The sequence below is a fragment of the Boleophthalmus pectinirostris genome, unplaced genomic scaffold (assembly GCF_026225935.1).
Source record: "Boleophthalmus pectinirostris isolate CB_2022bp ecotype Guang Dong unplaced genomic scaffold, ASM2622593v1 HiC_scaffold_4, whole genome shotgun sequence".
Taxonomy (NCBI): Eukaryota; Metazoa; Chordata; class Actinopteri; order Gobiiformes; family Gobiidae; genus Boleophthalmus; species Boleophthalmus pectinirostris.
This window is the reverse complement of record NW_026571353.1, coordinates 21,600,225-21,627,421: the sequence shown is the minus strand read 5'-3', so window position 1 is coordinate 21,627,421 and position 27,197 is coordinate 21,600,225. Positions and strand designations below refer to the sequence as shown.

The window sequence follows — 27,197 nt, the reverse complement described above, 5'->3', positions numbered from 1 at the left end:
TATAGGTGCAGTTAAAATATAGCTAACATGCAAATTTTCTCATATGCATATTTGTGTAAAATAAATAATTAAATTCCGGGCCTAATCACAGAATATTGGATTCTACATATGAAATTTGTTACAACCATGGCCAGGCCAATATGAGGGAACCTTCTTGGAAATAGGTTATATATGATATACCCCCATTAGCCAAGACTTTTAACTTGTTATAGGCTCATAAACATAACAGTTCAATTAATTTTAAATAAAGAGATATTTTAAAGAAAAGACAATAAAAAAGCAATAAAAAGGGATTTTTCTACAATAAAAGATTGCTGTAAAATCACAAAATATCCTCATCCTCAAATTTGTAGGTTATGAAAAACACCAAGTGGGATAAAATTATAGGTTGTTAGCTTTATAAAAATCATTGTCTAGTATGTAGCATTCCAATATGGCCTGTATCACACACTGCATCACTGAACTCCAGTAACCTCTCAGCTTTGCCCTGCTGCTCGCACGAGCATTATGATATGCTTATTAACACATGGGCAATTAGGACCACTACTGAAAGCTGCATATATGGGCTAATTAAGAAAACAATGCAGCAGTAGAGGAGATTATATATGTGTGTGTATATATATATATATATATATATATATATATATATATATATATATATATATATATATATATATATATATATATATATATGTGTGTGTGTGTGTGTGTGTGTGTGTGTATATATTATTATGATTATTATTATTATTATTATTATTTGAATCGCCTATTGTGCGCTGAACTGGCTTTGGCACGTCGCCCATAGCCACCAGGGTTCAATGTCTATGGGTGGTAAATCCCTCTGCACGGGACACCGCACTACACCATACGCAGGCAGCACAGGGGACGCGGAGAATCCCACTTAAAATCTACAGAACTGTATTAAGTTGAGGACTTTCGGTGGGTTAGGTTATCCATTTTTGAGCCATTGAACACTTTCTGACCAGACTATCTTTACGCCATGTAAGAATCAGGTTTGACGAGCTAAAGCGGTAGGTGACCTTCTTCATGCATGAACGGTTACAATTTATAGCATCTTGCGTCAGAAGTACAGGTACACACCCCAAAACAACCACAAGCTTCGGCGCGCGCAACGTGAGACGCCCATACTACTACTTCATTCAACTTTGCCACGCCTTTCAACGTAAACAAACGGGGGCTTGACCAATAGAATTCACCATAGATCAGCCGATGATCAGATGACTGAAAAGGAGAAACTATTTAAAACTCTAATGAGACACTTGATGCCAGTTAATACATTTCTTGAGCGGCACCTCACTAGTGCGCACCAAACGCACCACGCCACCGGCTCTTTGTCGCCCTGGATATTTAAGCACACACCTCACCAAGCTACCATTTACAAAGCACATTTTCACCGGGAAGCTACAATCTCTCTGTATTCTCTTGAGGTCAAGAAATGATTCAAAAAGTAATTTCACTGTGGATTTTACTACAGTGCGCCTTCGTGTCTTCAGTTTTTGGGGAAAACGCCGTGCTTAAGGGTAAGAGCCTGTTTTTTTGTCCATTGTTCATTCATTCTATTTTCATTTTCCAGTCATTTGAGTTTAACGGACAGGTCCAAATTACGCACAGCTGCCACTGGACACTAGACCCAGTTTTAATAAAAATACGACTCTGCGCTTAGTCTATAATATTCTACATGTTCTGTCGCCTGGGATTTATTTCTTTTATTGCTTGATATAGTTGCATGTGAACAAGTGTGGCGGCAGAAAGTGAGCGTGAAAAGCAGGAATGGATTCAGTAGCATCAGTACGTGTCCTTATTGGGAGTAACTCATGATAGCAAGACTGTGGGAAATATTTGGAAGAGGGTTACGCTGAACCCACGTTTTACCACAGACCAGTTTAGTCTCTATAAAATTTCATCCCAGCTGAAATAATTTAGCCGGCTCCACCAAAGGGCAGAGCGTTCACCGCCTCGGATATGACAATTGGCTTTGCGCGTCTGGAATCAAATCACTCCGACAACTCCCATTTTTAATAGACTAAATGGTTTGATTATACAAAAGTAACACCCACTCTCCCCAAACTATAAATGTAACAGTAAATGTATAAATGTAAATGTATAAACTCCTCATGGCTTAATGGCTTTAGCTGAATAGTTGGCCTACTTTGTCATAGTTTAAAATGTGCCTGCAATCTTGTGACAGTGACAACCTTGAGTGCATTTTGTTGTGGATCTTGCACAAGAACTAATTGATTTAACATAATCAAGAAGTGGATACTAGATTTCCATCAGATTTCAAATGCCATTTGAGATTAGAACTGAATATTTTTATTAAATAAAAAACGTCTAAGTCTCTAAATGTTTCTTGCTTTGCTTGTTAGGTGAAGCCAGTGATCTTGATGAACTGTCAACGAGCAGCAAGTCCAAAGAAGGCCCTATTAAATTCAACATGAGAAAAAGCCTAGATCTGGAGCAGGAGGGCTGCTACCTACAGATGGGCAAAAAAGAGTGTTTAGAAGAATGTGGCTTCAATGCTACAGCCAAAAGCATCTTTATCATCCATGGCTGGACAGTAAGTTCAAAGTAGCTTCAAGATATATAGGTCACCATTGCATTTACTGTACAGCCCCTCATATAAAATTTGATCTGTTGTATAAACTGCAATATTCAACTGTATCCTTTCTATCAAAGGAAGAATGTATCAAGTGAATGAGAGACAGCTTTGCATCTGTCCTGTGTAAAGGTCCTTGGGGTCATGTGGACTGATTGACCTGGGTTTTCCTCTTCACAGATGAGTGGGATGTTTGAGAACTGGATGCACAAGCTTGTCTCTGCTGTGATGCAGCGAGAAACTGAGGCCAATGTGGTGGTGGTTGATTGGATATCAATGGCACAGCAGCTCTACCCTGATGCTGTGAACCATACTCGCAATGTGGGCCAAAGTATAGCGGACATGCTCGATTGGCTCAAGGTAAGTTAAACTTTGTGTGTGTGTGTGTGCGCGTGTGTGTGTGTGTGTGTGTGTCGTGTGTGTGTGTCTGTGTGTGTCTGTGTGTGTCAGTTACACACAGTTATTTTTTGGTCATTATAATGTGTGAAGTTTGCTTACCAAAGCCAAGGTCGTACTAGATTTATGCTACCTTCTGTGTATTATAAACGTTAGGTGTCTCTAGTATTTAGGCTTGTGACGAAAATGGATACCGTACGTTCCCATGTGTTCAGTTCTTAAGATGATTTGTGAAGCTGTCATGATCAGACTTGAGGCAACATTACTATATGTCCTGGAAGGCATTTGACACGCAATTTCATGTGCAATAAAACAGGAGAACACATGAGTTTTCTTTTTATATAACTTTACTGCCAACCTGTGTATTTAGGTTAAGGTCTTTCGTGCACCACTTTGGCATGTAACAGTTCACTTTAAAATGAGTTGTCCCAAAATTTGTGTGTACACAAAGTGAAAATCTGCCTGCCAGTTGGTTGTAAACAGAAACAAAAGAGTTTTTCATGGAGACAAACTAGGACAGATGGTGGAGGCGCTGTAGCATGAAGGGACGGTGTGTAGTAGATCCGACCTAAAGCAGGAAAGATGTGAGCATGACGGATTATAGTTGGCTCAAGTCCAGGTTGTTCATGCTGATCAGTATTCACAATGGCAGCAACTAAGTGGAAGGTTTGTCTTCTTTTCTAGGATGAAACGCAACTGCCTTTGGAAAATGTCCACCTCATTGGATACAGTCTTGGTGCACACGTAGCAGGCTACGCAGGGACATTTGTACAAGGAACCATTGGAAGAATCACGGGTATGAAATGCATAAAATGTCTAATATTAAGGCTTGAAGATCTTTCTCTAGCTACGTTTTAATAATCTTAGCTTGTGTGATTAGGCCTGGACCCAGCTGGACCCATGTTTGAGGGGGTAGATGAGCAGAAGCGCCTCTCCTCCGATGATGCAGACTTTGTGGATGTGCTCCACACCTATACCCGTGAGGCCCTGGGAGTGAGCATCGGTATCCAGCAGCCCATTGGGGATATTGACATCTACCCTAATGGAGGCGATGTGCAGCCTGGGTGTGCAATTGGTGATGTGCTGGCAGTGGCTGGAAGTGAGTTTGACAGACAAAATAATTTTCTATAATCTCATATGTTATGGTTTGTTAATGGAGATGCATTTCTTCCTGTAGATTTCATGGAGGTTGTGAAATGTGAACATGAGCGAGCTGTGCACTTGTTCGTGGACTCGCTTATGAATAAAGATCACATGAGCTACGCCTTCCAGTGCACCGGGCCAGATCGCTTCAAGAAGGGTATATGTCTCAGTTGTCGCAAAAACCGCTGTAATAATATTGGCTACAATGCTAGAAAGATGCGCAAGAGACGCAACACCAAAATGTACCTGAAGACCCGTGCTGACACTCCATTTGGAGGTGAGTTACTCAAATCTGTGCCTCAGTCTATAACACATGCAAACTACCAATGTGATTGCTTAAGATTTTTATACATATATATGTTTGTTTTGTTTTTTTTATCTTAGGCTTCCACTACCAGATGAAGATGCATGTGTTTGACAGGAAACTGTCTGTTGATCCAGATCCCACATTTCATGTGAAGTTGTATGGTGCCCACAACGATACAAGTGGCATATATGTAGAAGTGTAAGTATGCACTGTTATGGCATTTAGAACTATGGTATTTAACTTCAGGCCTTTTGATTTTGGATTTTTCTTTTTGTAGCCCTGACAATAAAATCGGTTTGAATGCCACTAACACCTTTTTGGTGTTTACTGAAGAGGACATTGGCGATCTGTTGAAGATTGAGTTGAGCTGGGAAGGAGAAGGGGAGTCCTGGAGCTCAGTTTGGAAAAGCTTTAGGAAGAGTTTCTTATCCTGGAATACCAGCTTGAACAAACCAGTGCTACAAGTGCGGCGTATCCGTGTGAAAGCCGGAGAAACCCAAAAGAAGTATGTAAAATCCAAGCAGAAGTAACCAGCATTTTGTCTAAAAAAACCTAAAATCCTCACCACTGTTAAATTATGTGTTTTCAGGTTTACATTTTGTGTCTCAGACGAGTCAAAAATGGACATTTCACCAGGAGAGTCCCTAACATTTGTAAAATGCCATGATGGCTGGGAATTAAAACCAAGAAAACGGTATGAACAGTAACTACATATAAAAAGTACTTTTCATTTTGACCTCTTTAAGAGAAGACTAAATCCAATTTCTAATTCACAGACTGCCAATGTAATGACTTAGCACTTCCAACAACCAATGCACCATCACCTTGGGGACCCATTGTAGAGACGAGAAGCCACGGCTTCTGGAACAAGCACTTTTCAAAGCAGGAGGATGGAGGCCTTGTACTGAACCTGCAGTTTCCATTGACAGTGAGCTGTTTCTGCCCAGAGCAGGAGCAGAGAAGCACAAAGGCTTTCCCAGCTGTGTCGGGACTGCCTGATGACAGGACGTTTCTTTGGTGTGGACTAGTGAAGTAGAATATAGTTAAATGTCTGTGGACACCAGCGTTTGTAGTCGTGGTACTGTACATTTTAAACTATTTTTATTTATAAGAAAATGAAAGCACTGCAAGACCAATGTTATTTATGAAAGCACACTCCACAATGAGACATTTGTTTAATGCAGTATTTGCTATGTCTGAGTTGTAATGCTTGTGTTGTATGTTGTTACTGAGAGATTACTGATGAAACACTGAAGAGATTCTCATCTCATTGCACACACACACACACATTTTCTGTACCTTTTGTACCTGTATAATGCTTCATTTGTGGGTGTGTCAGTGTACATAATGTAAATAACTTTTTGGAAGAAAAAATAAATTCACATTATTTACTAATTCCTTGTGTTCATGTAAAATCAAGGAATGAGATATAAGGCTATAGGTGTTTTGTTTTTAAAAATTTGTTTTTGCAGTTTAAACTCACTTAAGCTAGTAAAAGATAAACACACTATTATATGATCACTGCCTTGTGTGAGACTGGTGCACACACAGTCCATGACTTCAAGTTGTCAGAATATGCTATTGTTGGTAGCTCAAATATTTCAAATCAGATGTTTTCAGAATAGCCTTAAACCACTGAAAATTCCAGCTTTTACAGTAATGATGAAATTGGAAACTGGAGTGACGAAATATAAATGAAGGGAACTGTAAGTCCAAACCCAGTGAGTCTTTCAGACTGATATGCTCTGCTAATAGTGACTCGCAGCAATGGCATTTACAACTTCCAACTTTAACCGTTAAGAGAATAACTGATCTTATCTGCAGACTTCCTGTCTATTTTAAATACTACAGTGGATGTTAACACAGATTATTCACTATTGGACGTACTCCAACAATGATAGAATTATTTGTTCTTTGATACTGCAAGATAATATCTGGAAGCTTGTCTTACTTTATTCTATCACGGAAACGTCCTAGAGAAAATTACACATTCTGAAAATATTCAAAGGATCACACCACACTGTGTTGCGGCATGTCTGACAGAAATGCCTAGAAGCTTACAGAGAACCTGCCTGTACCCAAGTATGCCACTCCCCACTTTATCTGTCACTTGTTGTACTGTGCAACTGGAATATCTTAACTCCATTTTATTATCAAGTCACTTAATATAATTACCTGGTCCCCTAAGGGTTGACCAGGTTTTATATTCACCTTGTGTGTCTGTGTGTATGTGTGTGTCTGTCCACCCACAATAATTCTGCCATTTATGGACCGATTGTCACCAAATTTAGTACATGGGTCAAGCCCCCATGCCCGATGCCACAAAAAAAGTTTGGTGACGATCCAAAGTGATTTGAGGTCACACGGGTCAATTGAATGGTCACACCATTATAAAGGATAGGCAATTTCTGCAATTTCTGAACCATCTGCAGGCTAAAATATTCACCCAATCATCACACAAGTTGGCACACACATACCCGGGGTATGGGCTGGGCTCCTCATAAGCTGGCTTCTGTGGAGATAAACTGCCCCCACCGATGCCTTATGGGGGACCAGGTTGCTATCTCTGATTGCCCTTGTTTCATCAGTAATAGGGAATAACTGTTTTCAAATGACACCAATATCAAGTTTTTGTTCAGTTTCCTTTCCTTTGTTCACTGTTTAATTTTTCCCTTAGAAATTAAAAAAAAAATGTGTAGAAGAATGTTTGCTCAAAACTTTGGAAAATTTTACAAATAGTATATTGTGTCTACAACATCTTGACAGCATTTGATGTAAGTGAAAGATGCTTAGGTCAAAAACTGGACCAGAGAAGAGAATCACTGTCAGTTTGGTGAATGTGAATAAGTAGAATGATGTTTGGACATTCTATTAGGTTCTGAAGAAGATAAAGGATCAGAAAAGATAAAACAGCACATTTTGTAGCAAATAGTGAGGGCGTATGGGGCCATAACTTATGATTATTTTATTTAGTAGTCAACTCTCTTTAGTCAGTGGTTATTTCTTTTGATAAGTTGCATCCCTTAATCACAAAAGAATATAATACATAGATAAGATATAATGCATAGGCTTAGACAGAGCAACTTTATATATTAATAAATAGGAATACAACTACATTTACTGCTGCATGTAACAGATGTCTGATTAAGCTTATATTGTATGTACTGTACATTTTTCCAGACATGATCTCTACTTTGGCCTGACCTCTGCCCAGACTCAGCACCACTGATGTGAAATATCCTTTTCAGAAACAAGAACCAAATAAGTTGTAACCAGAGTATTCAGTAAACTGACCACAGCTTTTGTGGTAGAGGCTCTAACATCTGCTTGTCTCCATGGAGTTTATATTATTCTGTCTATAATGTTCCACAATATTTCTACGGAGACAAGTAGGTGATGCCACAGGGCCAAGTGACATGTCAGGTCTGTGGAGAGGTCTGCTCAGCAATAAAATCACCTATTGTTGAAATAAATGCAAATAAATGCCATACTCTGGAGCTCTCCCAACAAAGCAATGCATGCAAAGCATGGAAACAAGCAACAATATTGGACCCTCACCAGAAAAGTTACATGGTAAGTCCAACTTCTACAGAAAGTAGATAATAATAAAATGAATAATAATAATTAAAAAAGGTCATTATGTCCATTGTGGTGCCTTTGATTTGGTTGTGACATTTTAGATAATAAACTATTTACTGTTGGTTGGTCAAATACAAACTGATGCTATTTTTATTCACAGCATGACATTACTTCCAGTTGACTTAGCACAGCGGACCAGTGCAGCTCCATGTGGATGGTTTCCATGGAGCCACGTGCGGGGCAGATTGAAGAGTGGAGTGGCAAACATTACCACATGTTGTAGTGCTGGCTCTATTTCACAGCACAGCAAAAGCACAGGGGGATGTCACCTCACATGATCTCATCTGAGAGTGGGACGCTGGAAACACAAATGCTGTGACGTGCAGCTGTGGAGAGAGCTGCGTGTAAAGCAGGCTGATGACCTCCATTCCTTTGTTTACAGTGATGGTAATGGGATGTTGAAAACTACGGGATACACAAGTAATTCACCTAAGTAACCTGCTAAAGCTACAGCTAACATAAGATTATGACCCTGATGACACATAATAGGGAAGTAGGTACAGCATAAATTAGTTAGTAATTGTAGCATACGTCATAGGTGTAGGAGTAGTAACAGTAAACACAGCAGTAGTATTAATAGCAGTAATTGTAGTAGTATTGGTGAAAGTATTAGTTAAAGCTGTACTTACATTAGTGATAATAATGACACGTAATCGTAGACTAATGGGTGATTCATGAGTGTAGAAATATTCTCAGTGGCAAGCTAGGCACAGCACTGAAAAAGCTGGCCACAGTTCAAAACACAAAATCACATGGGCTCTGGTTTTCTAAGGGCTTCTACTAATTTCTAAGAATGGGCAAATGCCCAAGAGCAATGGTGCCATCTCTTCTCCTTTTATGGAGGGGGTGATGCAGAACATAGATCATATATCAAACATTGGAACAAAACAGTAAACTTGAACATGCTGTCCATGACGAGTGGTGAAAGCTATTGCATAATGCCAAAGCCAGACCGTTACCTTAGGGCAGCAACATCTACGTCAGTCGATATACAGCAGATCCAACTCATTTGGGGAAAAGTCATTTCAAGGTTTTGCAATCAGTTTTCAAATAGCATGTGTATCAAAATATGTCTGACTGGTCCATATTTGTAATGGCAACACAAATTTATATATTATTTTATGTTTTTATTTTTTTATTATTGTGGTGTTTTGATTGATCATATTTTGATTTCTCATATGAATGCCAATCTGTATTCAGTTTTACTTCTTGCAGAACATGTTGAACACGGCTCTGCATGTTGCAGGGTAAATTTCAATCCTCAATGTCAATCACAAATATAAACAGACCTTGTACCTCCATGCACTGTTGACAGACTTGGACCTATGTTGTCCGGTCATAAAGCACTACTCATTATTAATAGAACCTCAGGGGGTACATTCTGTATACTGTACTGTATACACAGTATTTGTTTATAGTCCTCTATTATTACTCTGGCACCTGTTTCCTTATAGCATGTGGAAGAGTGAGCGTGGAACAATTTTCCATAGACAACCCCTGACCTCTTCAGTTGACAGAGTTTGTCACACAATTTTCCTTTGTTGTTCTTACCTCATCTGTCCCCAGTGTTGTATATGGGCAAACAGGAGAGGTAAGACATGCACTCCGCTGTTGACAACCCCTTGTTTTACTACTTCCAGCTAAGAATTCCTGTTGGGTCAAGTTCACTACAGGTTGGGGCTTATGCAACAAAAGACACGTATAAGTATAAAAATTTAATGAATTTGAGCAATGTGGAAGTAGTTAACAGGTCTCATCTGATTTTCCCCCTTCTGCCCTTTATGCTTATTTTTTAATGGTATGGTGTGAATTAATATGGGGATGTTACAAAAACACGGTCTAATTCTATAAATAATAACTATGTAGACATTTCCTCTGACCACTGACAGGAAGCCTCACTAAAAGTTGTCTTTGTATGGGTGTAGTTTAGTCATGCAAGTTTGTCTGTTATCTTAAACTCTGAACATCTGATATCATGTTATTAGTTAGTATTATTTATTTAGTATTGTCACATAGTTAATTATTTTACATTTGTATTTTTCTGTATTTTCAATATTTAAGCACCCCCGTTTGTCACATTATACTTTGCAAGTGATAAACAGTTCTAAAGAAAAATGGAAATTCATAACACAAACATCTGTATAATTTTCCATGCTGAGGAACCTGAATTCCAGTCATTTCATGGGCAGTAACATACTTTTGAGTTATATGACCTAGACATTCCTTTCAGTATGCCAATTTTTATGGCTTAAAATTATCACTGTTTAATTATTAGTCTTTATGGTACAACAAATGTCTATTTTTGTCTTCCTTAGTTTTCTATAAAGAGGAAAAGGGAAATCCATTTGAGAGTATGATAAATAGTTACTGGTAGAGTAAACATTCAGTTTTATGGAAAGCCATTTGTAAAATTTTCCACTCCACAAAACTGCGGCTCACGTGGCATTAAGACATGAAAATATCTTGCATTCTGTGACTATGGTTAATTTCCCAATAGAAACTTAAATCTCTTAGCACCATTCTAAGGCGTTTACTGCAGCAGGCATTCATAACCTTTGCTGAGAATTAGTGACAATTAGGATTAATTATAAGTCAATGCTTGAGAAATTTTAAAGGAGTGGAATTTCTTAAGGGGCTATTTGAATTACAATTTCGATATGAGTATGTATTTGTGTCCAAAATAATACTTCAATAGATTGTTGTGTTCAAAGGTTCAGAATCTCCCACTCTGAAAAATGTCTCAACTGGAGTCACGGCCATCCACACATCTGAACTTCTGACACTGCACTCTTTTCACTTTTTCATAGCTTCAAAAACACAGCTTTCTCATGGGAACAAGCCAGACAGAGAAATGCAAAGAAAGTCTGACAGAAAGTGGGAAAAAAAAGTATAATCTGGCCCCAGAATAGGATTTATATAATTCTCACATGCTACAAAGGGTGCGTTTGGGTGAGGTTTGGAGCAGGCCTGTCCGAGTGAACTATACAGCAAATCAGCTTAAACTTCCACATCGGGAGTGGACATGGGAAATGGGTCAACACATTGCACACATGTGAATGAGGTCTACAGAGCATTGCTTGTTGGTAAAGTTGCCAAACGATACTGTCTTATAGATTCTTGTGATTGCATAGTCTTCCTGTCTTTCATAACTAAATAAGCAGCTTGTAACCAAAATACTTACCATTGTGGCTATTTTATCTTAATCCCGACTTGGCCACTTGTTGGTTTAGTTCACAAGCACATGCTAACTTGTAAACAACATATGTAACTGTTTGTGTGGGGCCCTTGTGTTAATAATACAGTAGGTCCATTTTGCAACTGCTAAAAAGGTAATGGGGGCTCACTTCACAACAAGACGGTCCCAGGTCTAATGTGTCCCCAACTACTACTGCAATAAAGTAAAAGTGTGTTGTTTCAGCTTTCAGAAATAGACTTGTAAAATCCAAGGACTAACATCTGAGTTTAAAGTATCATGTAACTTGTACATGGATGGCTGGTGAAGCGCATCTTCAGTGGTTAACTATGCCATGAAAAATTGCATGTCTATTAAGCAAAAGATGTTCATTTTGTCTTCTTATATACTTTAACTTCTTGGGTTCTTTTTAAAGACAATGCAGTAAAGTGTGTTTACCTTGTTGACATGTTTCGGCTGCTAGCTGCAAGTCATCTTCAGAACTGTTCAACTGCATTGTCTTTAAAAAGAACCCAAGAAGTTAATTGCATGTCTAATTGATTAATCATTGTTCTACCAGACACAGTATTGCTGGCTCCTGTGTATGACTATGTTGTACCATTGTGATAGTTTCTATTATTAACTTGCCTGGGCTCTAGAATACACAGTTCTTCAATACTTTACAAAGATGTGAGTCTGGTCATGGGTGAGTCTCCCCTTTTCAAATGGGCATGATTGACAGTGAAATTAGCCAGTCAGGGACACACATAGTCTGCACCAGAAAAAAAATAATAAAGAAAAAAATATCACAGAGGCCAGAAAAACATTATAGATTTCTGCAGAATCAATGACCAAAGCACTAAACTCTAAGGTGAGTAAATATTATTTTATTCATACATCATAGGTAACTAATGAGCTCCCTTGTTTCACACACGTCACTGAAAAAACAAATTTACCGGTTATAGCACGATTACGTCTGACCAGCTTGAGATGCAACAAAGGGTGTGGGGACTAGGCTGATATTGATCTGTATTAAAAAATACAGAGAGATCATTCTGAATATGCTAGGCATTTTATTATACATGTCTTTTCAAAAGTTATAAGTAGTCAAAATTGGGACATCATAACCCTATAGACTCTGTACTACTTCTGAGCCTAGAGTGAAGCCTATATGACAGGAGTGGTCACATGGTCAGCTTCATCTGATTCGATGGCTTTGTCTTAATAGTACAGTAGATCAACCCAACAGGGAGTGTTAGACCTGACAGAAAGATCCTACCTCAAAGAAAATTTCACTTTTCATTATTCTACTCTTGGGTAGACTGGGGATTTACTCTTAATCTTTTAATGCCAACACATGGAGACTGTAGAGAAAAGCTTTATTTACCTTTATCAAAAATGTGATAGACTTGTTTTTGAAACTAACTGCAGTTCACATATACAACTCAAATATAATTTGCGTTTTAAGAGTTTTTAGTGTTAGATCATCTGATAATCTCCTTGTGCTATAGGTCTAACCCTGACTGCTTTTGTGTTCAAGAATGACTCATCATGTGAAACCAGACACACCTCTTCATCAGAGGTGGATCCTATATCAGATAGGTAAGTTTGGCAAAACATTGCAACTCTATGTGCAGAATTTTTTTTTACGCATGTATGTCTCTTATAGTCCAAACATTTAATAATGCATGAGATTATCACATATTATATTCTCTGTTTCATATAAACTCATTAAGTGTAAATTGGTATAGTCACACCAACTCTTCTGTTGATACAGTGTCTTGTGTAATGAAACTAAATAGAAAAGTCTTCTTGAAGTATTATGCTGTTTGGGTGCATTTATTTGTTTCTCCTCTGCATATTGTTTGACAATGTCAGATGATCTTTGGAGTGAGACAAGTTTTTAATAAGATCCGCTTACTATTAAAACAGGACTATGCTCAGAGCAGCCCACTCACAGCGTTCCTACCTCCTTCATATGTGGGAACTCACCACCAGCTGTTCAGGAGTCTGTGGGAACCTGCTTGTGTAAGAAACAGAGACAGCCGTGTCTTCACATACATTATGCAACTCCTGAAAGAGGCAGATGACAGACCACCTCCAGTTACACTTAGGGAGACAGCTGTGTACATCTCACATGGTTCTCAACACGAACATGAACACTAATGCTAATGCTAATGATACAGCAGTGCAAGCATGGACTTGCTAGCATTACAGCACCACAGCTCTGGAGCAGGGTGAGGGATTTCCCCACTATTGTGTCTATTATGAATGAGAGCGCCTTAACACAATGGCGTGGCATCCACGTTCCCGACATACAAGGAGCAAAAGAAAAAAAGAGAAATGCATAGTAACCACTTTCAGTAACCACTTCCTCTGTGAAATGAGTGTGAGTAAGTATGAAATAGCTTGGAGGAGAAATGAAGGGAGGTAAGAAAGATGAGAGGCATCTTGCAAAAAAGCGCAAAATGCTGATTGGCTGTAGGCATGGTGCCTGATTCTTGGCCCGTTGTGATTGGCTGAGAGGCATGGCCTCACCTTAAAACAGGGTTACTCCCGTTCATTGACACCAACATTTTGGTATTTGTGGTAATTATGGCATGTTTGAGAGTGACATTTACTACAAAGAAATACTTTTTAGAGCAGTAAGAGGAGGGCTTGTTTGACAAGTGCTACTACAGATCACCCACAGGACATTTATATCAATATATAGTGACATTTATTGTTGAAATATCAAAGAGGTTCAGAGCTTCCTTCAAAAGGTTGCTGCAGCAGTGGCATGGTGAACATTACAGTCAGACAAATCATTCCTAACACAAGTCTCTGGTTCAGAATTGACACACACAAAACAACAGACCGTTTCCCTATCCACAATCCACGAAAGGCTCTTTAATTCTTAGCACTCAAACATTGAAATTCAACAGGCAGAGTGTCACAGTGTGCACAAGTTGAGGAGAAAAACAGTAAAGAAGCATCATAGCATTGAGATTAAAATAACATGAGCTACACGTTCCCACTGGGTCCTGTGCATCCCTCAATACCAGCTCTATAACCTTCACGCTGACCCTTCCTCCTGCTCCTACAGCAAACCTTTAAACTGACCCTAATTCCTGCACCGTGACCCGTGCTTTCTCTCAGTGTTGCCCATTCAGTGTGTGGCACTTAGCCAAACAAAGGAACACTGTGTGACATCCAGCTGAAACACTCGGTGGGAAAGTGCTGCCAAATAATTTCCACAATAAATATACATGTGGTTAGATTTTTTTCAATTTTTTTTTTTTTTAAAGATAATAATTAGTTAACAAATGTAACAATAAAATCACTATAAGACTTAAATTGTATTGTTTTTAAGACAGCTTGTTTCTGGCACATCTGAAGTAGACTATGTCTTTCAACACAAAAAGCTGCCTCTCCAGATCTCCTTTAAATTCTTCCCCTGTCTCACTGCAGGAAATGAGTCCAAAATGACACGTTGGCCTGGAGAGCTCAGACTGGCTTTTATGTCCCCAACACACGCACATGTGGTCTACAGAAACAGCCCCAGGAGAACTTGGTCTTTCAGTAACAAAAAATAAAAAATAAAGAAGAAAAAATAAAAAGTTCAAATATGTATTGTAACTTAAATCATTTTATAGTAATTTTTTTTTTTTATTGTGTGATGTTGCAGTCACTACAGTTTCCTCTGAACCAGCTGTCAGATGGTCCATTCAACAAAGCCAGACAATATCAGGAAGGCTGAGGACCAGATGTTTGGGACAGGAAGAATCTCACAATCATAAAACTATGCAAATAGTTTCACACAAAAATATTTCAACACTGACAACTGCCAAAGTGTGCAGTTCTTTGTGATGTTCATCCAGCTTCAAAAAAAAAACCAACTTAACAGCCATTGCAACTGTCACACCACCTTCACGCCACTTCCAACCAATCAGCTGATCTGTACAACAAGAAAATACATGACATAATAAAGACAGGTTTTTTGATGACTTACCCAAAGGCAAGTGTTGCACGTCTCTAATGTCTTTTGAAGTAAGTTCATGTAAATCCCAAAGGGTTATTGGGTGCAAGATGCCTAAGAGAAAAAATATTCTGTATTCTGTTTGAAGTACCTGTCATATAAAGTATAGTACATACTATTAGGCTATAAAACTTGAATTTGAATTGAGTTGATTGAATGAAATGATGTTGAAATAAAGATGGATATTACATTGTTTTGTTGTTCCCACAAGCTTGTATGTTGTATGTACCAAACTTTGATTTGTGAATTGTTGTGAATTGTATTTTTGGTACACTACTAGACTACACAATGGACAGTGTACCACAGCTGTGAATGTCCCATGATCATTTTAAGCATCAAAATATCTTAATAGACCAGAAAGCAGTTATACATAATTTACATGTACCTCTGCCTATATGACAGTAACTGGGCCTGTTTTGACCTGTCGTTAAATCTTTCACCACATTCACAGACAACAATGCCCCTCTAGTAATAGTGTGTCTGTGTGGACAATGATATGGTCCTTCTACCAAGGAAAATACTTTAGCTCCTAAGATACTGCATTTTACAGAGCACCGTTTGTTTAGTCTAACATAAAGCATGATTCAAACTCTCACAATGTGTCTCAAAATATTGGCCCTGTTCCTATGTCAATATTTTTATCACATTTCATCATGATTTAACTGACACCATCTGGTATGCATTGTACACTGAAAATATAAATGAAAGAAGCAAAAAAGGAAGCTAAATAATGACTTCTGAATTTTGTGAAGTTCTGTGGAAAGATAGGGGAAAGATACGTCAAAAAGTGAAATGGATTAACACTTTAGTTTTGGTTTCATTAAAGGCACACTGTGTGACTTGTCTGGTGTAGCGTTAGTCACATGCTTGTCTCCATGGAGATGTGTCTAGAATATTCCACAGAATGGCCATAAACTTAAGAATCTCCATGAAGACTTGCAAGCCAAATTACAGGTTGGTTGTCTGGAGAGGCAACCCCACTCACAGTAAGAATTCATGTTTTTTGCAGACAGATTCGTTTAAATCCATACTGTGGATAATTTAAACAAAATCATTAACATCTCCGTGGAGACAAACAGGTTGTAAACCCTCTCCTGAGAAGTTACACAGTGCACCTTTAAACTTGGACATGGAAAGGAAAGAACGCACAAAAAATTCATGTAACTGCTTATCTCTTATAAAATCTGTGAACAATGTCATAACCTCTGCACTGAAGGTGACTCTGAGGTGGGACATGTGACAATGGGTGTTGTCCCGATACAAGAGAGCACAGAAAGGCACTGGTCCTTCAGGTTAGGAGAGCCGGTGAGAAAGTGCTGCATGGATCACACACAAAGCTCTAATGTATTCTAATTTGCGCTTAGGGACACAGCGACAGGTGGAGCTTAAGACAACAGGTGGTTCATTAAAATACTCCTCCTTAATAGCAATTAATAAGGATGTTTTGTTTTAAAATTCACAGTATTGCTCCCAACCCCCTAAAGATAAACCCCCATCTGTACTGTAACAGTTATAAGACACCAGTGATACCCAGAAAAGCATCACTCCCAACTACAGCATTACATTATAACTGGTTGTTTGATATGGAGAATTTTCAGGAGAATACTTTGTAATTATTCAAGTGTAATTCACATATACATAAGCAGCATATTTTTCAGCTAAAATATAATTCCCAAACATCTAATGATAAAATTAGATTTGGAAGCAGGTAAACAGTGCTTATAAGAAGTGACAATAAGTTAGAAATTAAGGTTTAAGTCAATCAAGGCCCTGTGCTAAATGTCTGAATCTATGTTAAACTATATTTTCAAAGATAGATATGCAAATGATTTATACCAAAAAAGAACCTTCAGTCCACTTTTACTGGATTTTAGATTTGAAATGTGGAATAGCAGGACAAAACTTTGATTATCAGGAGCAGTGACCTTGATTATCTTGGAGAAAGACAGTTTATCAAAGCTCATGTATCAGAACGCAACCAAATGTTGACCTTTTATCAAAAACAAAGTGATAATGTTAGATAGTTTCTCCAGGACTCATGACACAAATGTGAAAGTTTTAGATGATCTTTAAAACCATATGAAGCTCAAACTCCTCCACTTCAAAGGACCAGTTTATGGGTAACAGGTATAAACCCCTGTAGGGCACACCCAGGGCAGGACATTCCTTTCATTTGCTGAATAATAGTCTACTTTAAAGCACAATTCACCTGTGTTCAACCGTTTACAATGTTCTTACATGGAACTGGGTGCTTTTTAAAGTAATGGTTTCCAGTTATATGTTAGTCCCCCAGCCTTACACAAGTAAGTCGTAGGCCATTTATTGCACAGAATCCAACACAGCCAGCATTGTCAACCTACCGCTAATAAACTTATGTGGTTACTAGCCAGTAGTTGATGTAATTCTTCCCTTTTACTACAAATAATGAGACTATTTTCTGACTTCACCAATATGTGTTGATATAAAAATTTCAAAATCTGGATGACTGATAAATGTCAAATATAAAGAATCATGGTTCACACAGGGAAGGGTATGGGAAAATGACAAGGCCATCCAATAGTTTCTATTAAATGTACCAGTAAATAAAGGGGTAGACTAATATTAGATTTTTTTCATCATATGTGCTCTTTTTTAATCATGGGAATGCCTTCTGTTATGTACATTTACATTATGTATTGTTCATTGTACTACTGTGCATTTTCATGAGGAACAAATGAAAACGTTAAAATAACTTGATGTCAGGAAAAGTCTCGATACTCTATACCAATTTTATAGCATAATAACAAAAAAACACAGCTTTTTTAAACAATAGAACATAATTTCAATATCAAATAATATTGGTTCAATGCATGTGGCTTTATACTATATGTGATGAAAATATAATCCATTCTAAAATAGGAAATTCCTTAGACAGAACAAGTCTGCCATTGCACTCATGAACACTTTATAACACCTGTCACTTTATAGCACCAAGCACTGTCACTTTAAACTACTGTAATTAACCTATTTTCACTCAGAGATTTTGCACTGTTGTTCTGCTCATACTATATATTTTGAATAGTATATCAAAGTATGTTGACCTATATTGTGTTCACTAAAAATTATTCTGATTCTTTGTTTGTCATAGTTGTGCAATTATTTGGAATAATTATGTAAAAATAATTACAACAATACTGTTGGTTGTTCTTGCTTGCATAGTTAACATTGATTCTGTGGCTGGTTTCTGCACAAGTAAGGAGGAGTGACTATGTGAACTATGCAGCCTCATTAAAGCCTTCAGAGTTAGTGGCCTCGGAAAATATAGATCTTTTTGTACAGTATTGGAGTAATAAATCGCAGCTCCTGTTCCTAAGGCTCTGTCCAGGAATCTCTCAGTGGACACTCTGAACAGTACACTGTAAAATATTGCATGCACAGCAGTCTGGGGGCCAGGGCAGTTTGGGGAAGGCCATCCTTGTATTTTTACTGGAAAGTTTTTCTTGTGCATAATTCTATAACTTATGTGGGCCTTTCTACGTTTGGGAGCAAGTGTTTAGCATGGCAGCCCTGTACTATTTGATACAGAAACTGTGGAAAGAATGTCTTCTGCCTGAGCCATGAACACTGCACGCACAGAGCTCAAAGGCAAACAAAGGTACGGAATAAAAACATACCGAGTTACGCACATGCTGTTACAATGGATCCATTTCTGCTGACTTATTCCACATGCCATCAGTGGAAACCAGGAACTTTTTGCCATGAGATTATATACTGTAAATTCTGGTCAAGACCGCAACTTACAGGACCTGCAAATGATTATAAAGGATTACATTGTTTTCATGTTGGATGGTTGACTATCACACATTTTCCAATTCATAAACATACTTAATACTATTAATAACAATGAATAATCCATGTTTAGGCAATTTAGGCAAGCTCTCTGCTTAAATCAATTAGCTAAACCAAATAATTTATAGCAGTATGAGTAACTGCACTGCATTTGGAAAGTTCCATACCAGAAATAACATGTGAACCACCAATAGACCTCATGCCACAGGTTGGAAACCACTTTCTCTCTAAAGCTGGAGGCGGACTGCAACAGAAGTTTGAGCTGTATGAGAAGTGTCTCCACTGACACCTCTGCTGTCTATAAATATGTCATGGCATTAGCCTAATTTAAAGATGTGAAAATCTTCAGCAGAAGTGGGAGAAGCAGCGCTATCAAACGACTAAAACCATCATTATAAAACAGTGCAGGTGGTTCTCAAGTCTGCCAGAGAAGCAAAGAAAGCAGAAACGTGCTGTGGTGGAGAAGCAGCTGTGATTGTGCCACACAGTGTCCACACAGAGAGGGGCACAATATTGTTCACATTTTATATTTGTATTGCCGCTATTTCCACTGTAGAAAGCTTATCGGTCATGTGTGAGTTGGCGATTCCGCCCCATGCTGTGTGCCTCTTCCCTTCTGTTGACTCAGTGGGTGCTGGAAAGAGACATGACGCACTGAAATTTGACCGCTCGCTGTAAAGGGCTGGACTATATAAAGAGCAACCTGTTACCTCTGAACCCCCTCAACCTTAGCATGGACACTAACTGATCTTTGATTTGCTTGGGCAGTTACCCCATCAACTGGCTTATGTCGCCAAACCTCTCTGTCTTTTTGTAATCTATGCAGTGTTGAGCATCCTCCCAGGTCAGTTAGCATTCATTGAGCCACATCAGACAAGAATGGCCACTCTGTTTCTGTCCTATCAATCACCGCACCTCTGTCTTCCCCCGGACGAGCAGGACTTAGGGCGTGATTCCAGGCACTGGGATACCTAGAATTTGGGCCTTGTGGTTAGTGCCAGTTTCCATGGTTCCCCTCTGTAAAAGAACATTCATTTAAACGCAGTGTATTGGTGAATTTCCACTTAAAAGATGGCCCTGTGTCCACCGATCCCAAGCCACATAAGGCAGAATCCCCAAACGACTCAAGGCAAATTGGAAAGTGCAGAGATGTAGATAGAGACGAGGAAACCAGCCTGCATGCATGCGGGCACTGAGCCATACATCAGTGAGGGGTATATAGGAGACTGGGTCACCAAAGGGGTCCACCGGGGGGAGGCAAATAGACCAATGTGTATGCACAGTGACTGCAAACAGGTTTTCAGCTGTAGCCAATGGTATATATTATACATCAAGTACATCTGTTGAATTTTATCTTTTGGATTTTATGTAGCTCCATTCAAGACACCCAAAGCACTTCACAGAGCATTCATTTATTCACTCCACACTCTGTGGTGGTAAGCTACTATTGTAGCTTCAGCTGCCCTGGGGCAGACAGATGGAAGGAGATGACACAATTTTAAAAGATTTAAATGCAATAGCCCAAGTTACTGTACATTAATGAAGGACTGGGAAATTACATTTTAAGATCCTCTTTCAGAGAAAGTTCAGACTTTGCGGAGTTCAGACTTTGCAGATAGAAAAGACTAAATTAAATGTAATCAAAAAGTAGAATTTATCACTAATAATACAACCATGAATTAAGGATTTTGAATAATTAGAAATCCTCAGAAGAAATACTTTAGTGTATGTGTTTTGAAATGTATTATTAATTGCTGATAATATAAATGCAACGATATGGGAAAACCGGATCTTGCATTAGGTTCACATGATACTCCTGCCTTGTACATGGACCAAAACCAGTACATTGGAAAAAGATTGAATGCTCTTTATCAGTGTATGAATGTACGTGGCCCATAGTTTGAGGAATAGACTCAAGTATATACAAGCCTGAGCTAAGCCTGTTGAACATGTTGCTTCCAATTGGTGTGGCTCATGTGTTTTGAAACAAATATCAATTACAAAATCAACAATCTTTGAAGTTGCACTGCACTTCAATAGAAAGTATCTGTTTGAAGGTCCTTTTATAATCTGTCCTCTCTGTCCTTTTTCCTCATGTTTGTTGTACAACAGTCAACAAAGTAAGAACCAGGATGCTGCTGTTGGTTGTCAAACATCAACTCAAACAATGATTGAAGCCCTTTCTAACTTTCTAACAAAATTCCTTGGGTATAAAACATTTTGATTGGCCGGCATTAAATGTACCCTGTCAGAAAATTGCACAGACAAAAACTTCTTCACTGAGCTCTGTATAAACCAGTACTTTTACCCCTCAGGTCGACATCCCTGTTGAACTGAAAAGGACAAGACTCAGACGTAGAATTTCAGTTCCACAAGAAACAGAAGCACACATCAAAATCAAGGTTACTAGTTGGAATGTTATGTACTAGTAATGTTGTTACTGGCACATGGCATTTTTAAGACCTAAATTTAGGTTAACGTTAGATGCTGTTGTGTAATCTAGTCAAAGTGTGAAAAGAGTACAATTGAAAGTAAGCTCTGAGCTCAATGGTAAATAATAGCACCTACTTAACCATTGTTATATCTCCTAAGAAACCAAAGATCATTCTTATACCGCCAATTGATACTTTGCCTCTGATGTCATCCACATAGGGGTGTGATGCTAACTGTAAGAACTGCTCTATTTGAGGCATGTTAGACGTTAATCTGAGTTTTATTTGAATACAATCTGAGAGTAAAGAACTGTTTCAGATGGAATCACATAAGATGATTTGTCCTGTTAATAAATTTTCTCGCCCATAAAATTGCATTCACAAGCCAACTAGTATTAGACAACCATTTTTTAGTTATAGTCACTCACACCTTTTAGTTAAACAGAAACACCTAAACCTGACCGTGATCACAGACTCCTGAAAATATGTTCTTTATATCAGTTTTGTATTTTTTTCTTGAGTTTTAACAGTTTTTGACCATGTTTGCTATTGTCAGCATTGTGTCACCATGGTAACTGCTGAACATTCCAGCATAGAGATACATACAGAACACCCTCAGAGTGATGTCACTGCAAAGTATAAATACCCTACTGGTTGCAAGAAAGTACTAGTCATGTAGGCCTGTTGCATTTCATTTATTTTGCACTATGTCAGTTAAATTCTTATTTGAGCTATAATACTTTGATAACTAATCAAGCGATTGACTGATTTGTTCAAACTAGCTAACTATGATTAATTCACAGATTTGTAATTGTGGTTTTATAAATCATTGTTTGTATGGTACATTGTTATCATTAAGATAAATAGGACCTCATCTTGCATGTCCACTGACTTGAATAATTAACTAATCACAAAATACAAATCTAGCCTATGCTTGAAGTACATCAGTCTATATCATCTGAATACCACCATTCATTCAATAATTCCCCAAAGAACAATAATAATGTCTTAAATGGGCATGAGAGACCCCACAAATATTCAGTAGAGTATTTAAAAGCAGCTGACCATGCTTATTCTGCCACAGGAAGTCCTGGCTTGGCGCTGGTTCCTTCACTGCACCTGGGACTCCCCACATTGCGGAGACAGAGGTACCACCGCACACCTATTCAAGGCTGGACAAGCAGCTCTGTGGGGCCAAATACAACAAATATGACAATAACCCAGGCTCTATTCGGCTCTGTAAACTCTCAGCTTTCAATGAATTTGCAGAGCTTCATCCAAGTTTCCACAGACTGAGGCAGAGGCACCACAATGGGCTAACACAGAATGATTTATTGGTGCTTTAATAGAGAAGTGTTTCTATGTAAACCACAAGTAATGTGTAAATGTTGGTGTTGGATCTTGGGGTTTGGTTAAGGTAATTAATTTGACCTTAGAATGAAGCTATTATTGAAAAATGTGACAGGATGATCATGTACAGAGCTTAAACATGTTAAAATATGTATATAAAGCTTAATTCCACATCACATTTATGATCCCTTATCTATTTGGAAGCAGGACTCAGAGAAAGTTTTACATAACCTAATTTGTTTAACATGATATGAAAGATGAGGTGTATTTCCAGTAGCATTTACAGTAGCATTTACATACCAGGGCTGGACAGAGTCACCTGCAAGTACAGGGCTAGCCACACACGGCTCTACATTGTGAGCTTATTTCACCCTCTAGTGGACTAATGTTGTCAATGCCTTTTTATGAAACACGCAAGGATGTACATTTAGCCGTAAGACTACCTTTATAAAAGTTTGGCAGACTTATTATTAATGCCATTAACTTATTTTAACAACACAAAATCTGCAGCATAGACTGGTTATCATAAGAAGGCTCATTCTCACTCTTGCTATACTTTTTCAGATGCCATGGATCCTATTAACACAATATGCAAAATGATTTAACGTTCAACTTACCTTGGAGGTTCATTTGTTGAAAAAAATCTAAATAACTAAAAAGCTACACGTGAGTAGGTTCCAGTCATTTGCACTTCCGTGCGAAAACGGAAGTAGCGGTCACCGAACTGTTTTTCCAAACACCTTCGTGCGATCAGGTGACACCGGCTTTAGATGAAGGGCATCAGATGGTTTTGGATGTTTCATGTGTAAGAAGACTGCAATAACTTAAACACTGATATTACGAACAACTAACATACTCTGAGGGCGCATGCTCACTTCATGGCGAGTAATTATTAGCAGTAGCCCTGTGTAAATTGTTCTTGTGATGCGTTTCTGTTCCTTAATGTGCAAAAGAGTTAGCTTATGGGATGGGGTCCTGGAAGTATACATGCATGGTCTATCTATCTATTTTGATTTAGGCTATATTCCTGTTAGACATGTGAATTTCTTGAAAGTGGTAAGACTACTGTATTTTTGACCGTACTGCAGATGGGATGATAACTGCTTTGGCAAAGCACGAAAAAAAAAAAAAAAAAAAGCTTTGGCAAAGCACGGTTTACGCGTCATCTCTGTAAATTACTGAATGATGTGATATTAAAGCTGACTGTAACATGGTACAGGTAAAATGTGTGTATTTTTTGCATTTAGCCGAGACTAGCTTTGATATCTTTTACTGTGCTTGTTTGTTTTGTACAACACTTGAGGGCGCCATGGCACAAATCAAAGTTCAATCAGTGCATTTTATTTTTTTCAGAAACCTGACTTTTTAATTTTAGTAATTTTTAGTAATATAATGTGTATATATCATGTGTAATGTATATACTATTTGTCTTTATTTCTGCAGGTGGTCAGAGCCTAATGAATCACAATATGTAAGTGTTTTATTGAAAGTCTAAATTTATAATCCATTCATGTAATACAATGTTAACATACTTTGTATTTGCAGGTTGCAGCTTAGGTCTCACATGAGTGTACCTGTAGCAGCAGGTGTTTTGCTCGTTGGATTGCCGTACTCCATTTCTCTCGCTGCCCAGTGGTTGTACGGGTGGCCCAACAAGCCTGGATACAAGAAGTACACAGAAGCCCTTAAACCAAGGTAGCACAACAGGCCTAATATCCAACAGCAGTGTTCAAGTATGATATGTTCTTGGCAGTTCATTAACAACTTTGTGTTTACCTCCAACAGGCGCATTTACTGCTTGGCTAGAGCAGTACTAGAAACTCTGAAATATCTGCAGTATGGAAGACTTTACTTCAGATGGAAATCCTGGTATAAAGATGTTGAAAATTGTAAACATTATGAAAAGGTTAGTTGAAATATGAGACATATTTGAAATTGTTTTATACTGATATGCTTTCTACTGATTATTCTTGGACAGGGCATCTCTTTTGGGCGTAGAGGTAACAAGCTGGACTTATACTACTCCCCAAAGATGGAAAATGTCAAAGTACCTCTTATAGTTTTCATCTATGGAGGAGCTTGGGGCTCTGGAGAAAGAGCTATTTATTGTTTGCTTGCCAGACACATGGCTGAAGAATTAAATGCCACTGTAATATGTCCTGACTACAGCACTTATCCAAAGGTACAGAAGGTGCTTTTAATGTCTGTCGTTCAGTAAGGTATAGTGTCTAGTAATTACTTCTTATGATGAGGTTTATTATTTACTTTACAGAGCAATGTATTGGGAATGGTCCAAGATATTGCAGACTGCCTAATTTGGGCTAAAGAGAGTGCAGAGAAGTTCAAATTTGATCATGTAAAAAATATTTTAAATACTTTCTTTTTTTAAAGTTCAGTTTGATATATATCAGTACATGTGATTTTTTACATTTCATTGTCTTTGCAGAACAACATTATTTTAATTGGACACTCTGCTGGTGCACATCTGTGCACACTTACCACACTGTTTCTAATTGACTCAAGAGAGGAACTTTTCATTGAGACAAGCAAACAGCAAGATATTACTCCATCACTAAAAGGAGTTATAGGTATGCTACACCTACTGTACAGTTGTTACGCTACTGAAATTGCAAACTTGATTGTGGTACTAAGGATATAACACAATACTAGTTTTAGTATCAATTTTATTATTTTTCTTCTGCTTTGATAACGCTAGTACAGACATCTTTTGACTAAAACCTCTACTACACAATACTGTAATAAACTCATTGTATTAAAATGTACAGGTCTCAGTGGAGTTTACAACATCTTGGATCACTATGAGCATGAACAGATGAGAGGGATTGAGTACGTTTCTACTATGCACAAAGCCATGAATGGAGTACATAACTTTTCATACTACTCCCCAACTCATGTACTCAAAACATTTGGAGAAGACAAACTAAAAAGGTCTGTAAATTTTATTAAATCAGTTTATGTCACAATGGCTATGTTTACAATACATGAACTCAATCCATTCTGGAGTTATTCGATTATTGAAATGTCGTATAATTACATCTCATTTGAGTAATTTGGTTTCTTTCTGATTGTTCACACCTGTGCAAATTTGACAGTGTAAGATCATGTAAAAATGGCAAACTAATGCGCCAAAGACAAAAATAAAATGTTAATAAAGATTGAGTTATTATAAAGTTAATTGTAAAAATTCAGAGTAAATACAACAGTTTCTCTAAAATCTATTGACTAACTGACACATGTCACCAGGTTTATTCATTATCAGATTTTGTTCATGTAAACACACACCAAAAATCTGACCTAAATATTAGGTTATAGTTAATATAATAATGTACCCCTTATAAATTTGCTTTATATCCTTTTAATTTCAGAGTGCCTCCATTTGTTTTGCTTCATGGGACTGATGATATAATTGTTCCAGTTGAGTCTTCTACAAAGTTTTCTGATCTGCTGTGCTCACTTTCGCTGTCTGCGGTGCTCTTCCTCCTGCCAAGAGTTGACCACACTGAAATGGTGACCGATATCATGGCTCCAGACAGGCCTTTCTACCACAGCATCTACACCTGTATCAAGCAGGAGTACACCAAACTTATTAAAGGCCCTTAATGTGCCAGATTTCTTATCACTTCTTAATTACACAGTACCTCAGCACTGAAGCTCAAAGGGCTACATTGTTTTTTTTTTTACATCTGGAGAACCACTGAAATACATTTTATCTTTTCTGTTTTATTGTTTTTCATACTGTGAGTGTGCACTAATTTTATACCTCTGGGTTACTTAAAGTAGCCTAATCCTTTAGTCATCTATCTTCATGCATGTTTCAGTAATAATGAAAAAAATGTGGACGCATAGATTATAACATACCTGTATTTTGACTTAGAATAGATTAAAGCTCCAATAATGTGACTCAGTATTCTGTTTAATAATTACATATATATTCTGCTCGTTGTATAAATCAGAGTTGTATTTATTCATTTTATTTTGTTGCGAAAAAAATAAGACAGCATAAATCTCACAGTACTATACATCAGATTACAGAAAGCAAAGAAACGAGATGAAAAAAGAAAGTCCAAAAAATATTAAGTGACAGCTCTGTGGTTTGTGTTGTTTATAACTGTTTGTTTATTGTTGGAAAGTGGGAATAGGTTTTCTATTAAGGGATTTTATGTTACGGACATGCAATTTGGCTAAGATGAAGGAGTTAAAAGTATAATATTGACTTATTCAGAAATCCTACTCAGTTTCCAGTAGACTATGGCGCGCATTCATGAGCGCGCACA

At 37.9% G+C, this 27,197-nt stretch overlaps 2 protein-coding genes across 3 annotated transcripts; both read left to right on the top strand.

Moving 5' to 3' along the window:
• The first annotated feature begins 1,256 nt into the window (after positions 1 to 1,256).
• Positions 1,257 to 5,853, top strand: lipg (lipase, endothelial). The gene is made up of 10 exons (XM_020921902.2): positions 1,257 to 1,541; positions 2,388 to 2,578; positions 2,798 to 2,977; positions 3,698 to 3,809; positions 3,894 to 4,112; positions 4,191 to 4,433; positions 4,541 to 4,661; positions 4,741 to 4,968; positions 5,053 to 5,157; positions 5,240 to 5,853. Exons 1-10 carry the CDS (start codon positions 1,457 to 1,459, stop codon positions 5,250 to 5,252), a joined length of 1,497 nt encoding a protein of 498 aa, XP_020777561.1. The 5' UTR covers positions 1,257 to 1,456; the 3' UTR covers positions 5,253 to 5,853.
• Positions 5,854 to 23,607: 17,754 nt separating this feature from the next.
• On the top strand, positions 23,608 to 26,768 carry si:dkey-193c22.1 (uncharacterized protein LOC567837 homolog). 2 transcript variants are annotated; one of them, XM_020920943.2, is made up of 9 exons: positions 23,608 to 23,707; positions 24,346 to 24,373; positions 24,448 to 24,597; positions 24,688 to 24,808; positions 24,881 to 25,084; positions 25,175 to 25,258; positions 25,349 to 25,490; positions 25,689 to 25,851; positions 26,289 to 26,768. In XM_020920943.2, exons 1-9 carry the CDS (start codon positions 23,704 to 23,706, stop codon positions 26,521 to 26,523), a joined length of 1,131 nt encoding a protein of 376 aa, XP_020776602.2. In that variant the 5' UTR covers positions 23,608 to 23,703; the 3' UTR covers positions 26,524 to 26,768. The 2 variants fall into 2 exon arrangements, with proteins under 2 accessions (XP_020776602.2, XP_055017763.1); XM_055161788.1 differs by having other exon boundaries at positions 23,663 to 23,783.
• The last annotated feature ends 429 nt before the right edge of the window (positions 26,769 to 27,197 follow it).

Excerpts from the sequence above, each read along its gene's own strand:
- si:dkey-193c22.1 (XM_020920943.2), top strand. Across the intron at positions 24,809-24,880 it reads ATTGTAAACATTATGAAAAG|GGCATCTCTTTTGGGCGTAG; the intron begins GTTAGTTGAAAT and ends ATTCTTGGACAG. Across the intron at positions 25,852-26,288 it reads GGAGAAGACAAACTAAAAAG|AGTGCCTCCATTTGTTTTGC; the intron begins GTCTGTAAATTT and ends TTTTAATTTCAG.
- lipg (XM_020921902.2), top strand. The coding sequence starts at position 1,457 with ATGATTCAAAAAGTAATTTCACTGTGGATTTTACTACAGTGCGCCTTC. Across the intron at positions 2,579-2,797 it reads TTATCATCCATGGCTGGACA|ATGAGTGGGATGTTTGAGAA; the intron begins GTAAGTTCAAAG and ends TCCTCTTCACAG. Across the intron at positions 4,113-4,190 it reads TGTGCTGGCAGTGGCTGGAA|ATTTCATGGAGGTTGTGAAA; the intron begins GTGAGTTTGACA and ends TTCTTCCTGTAG.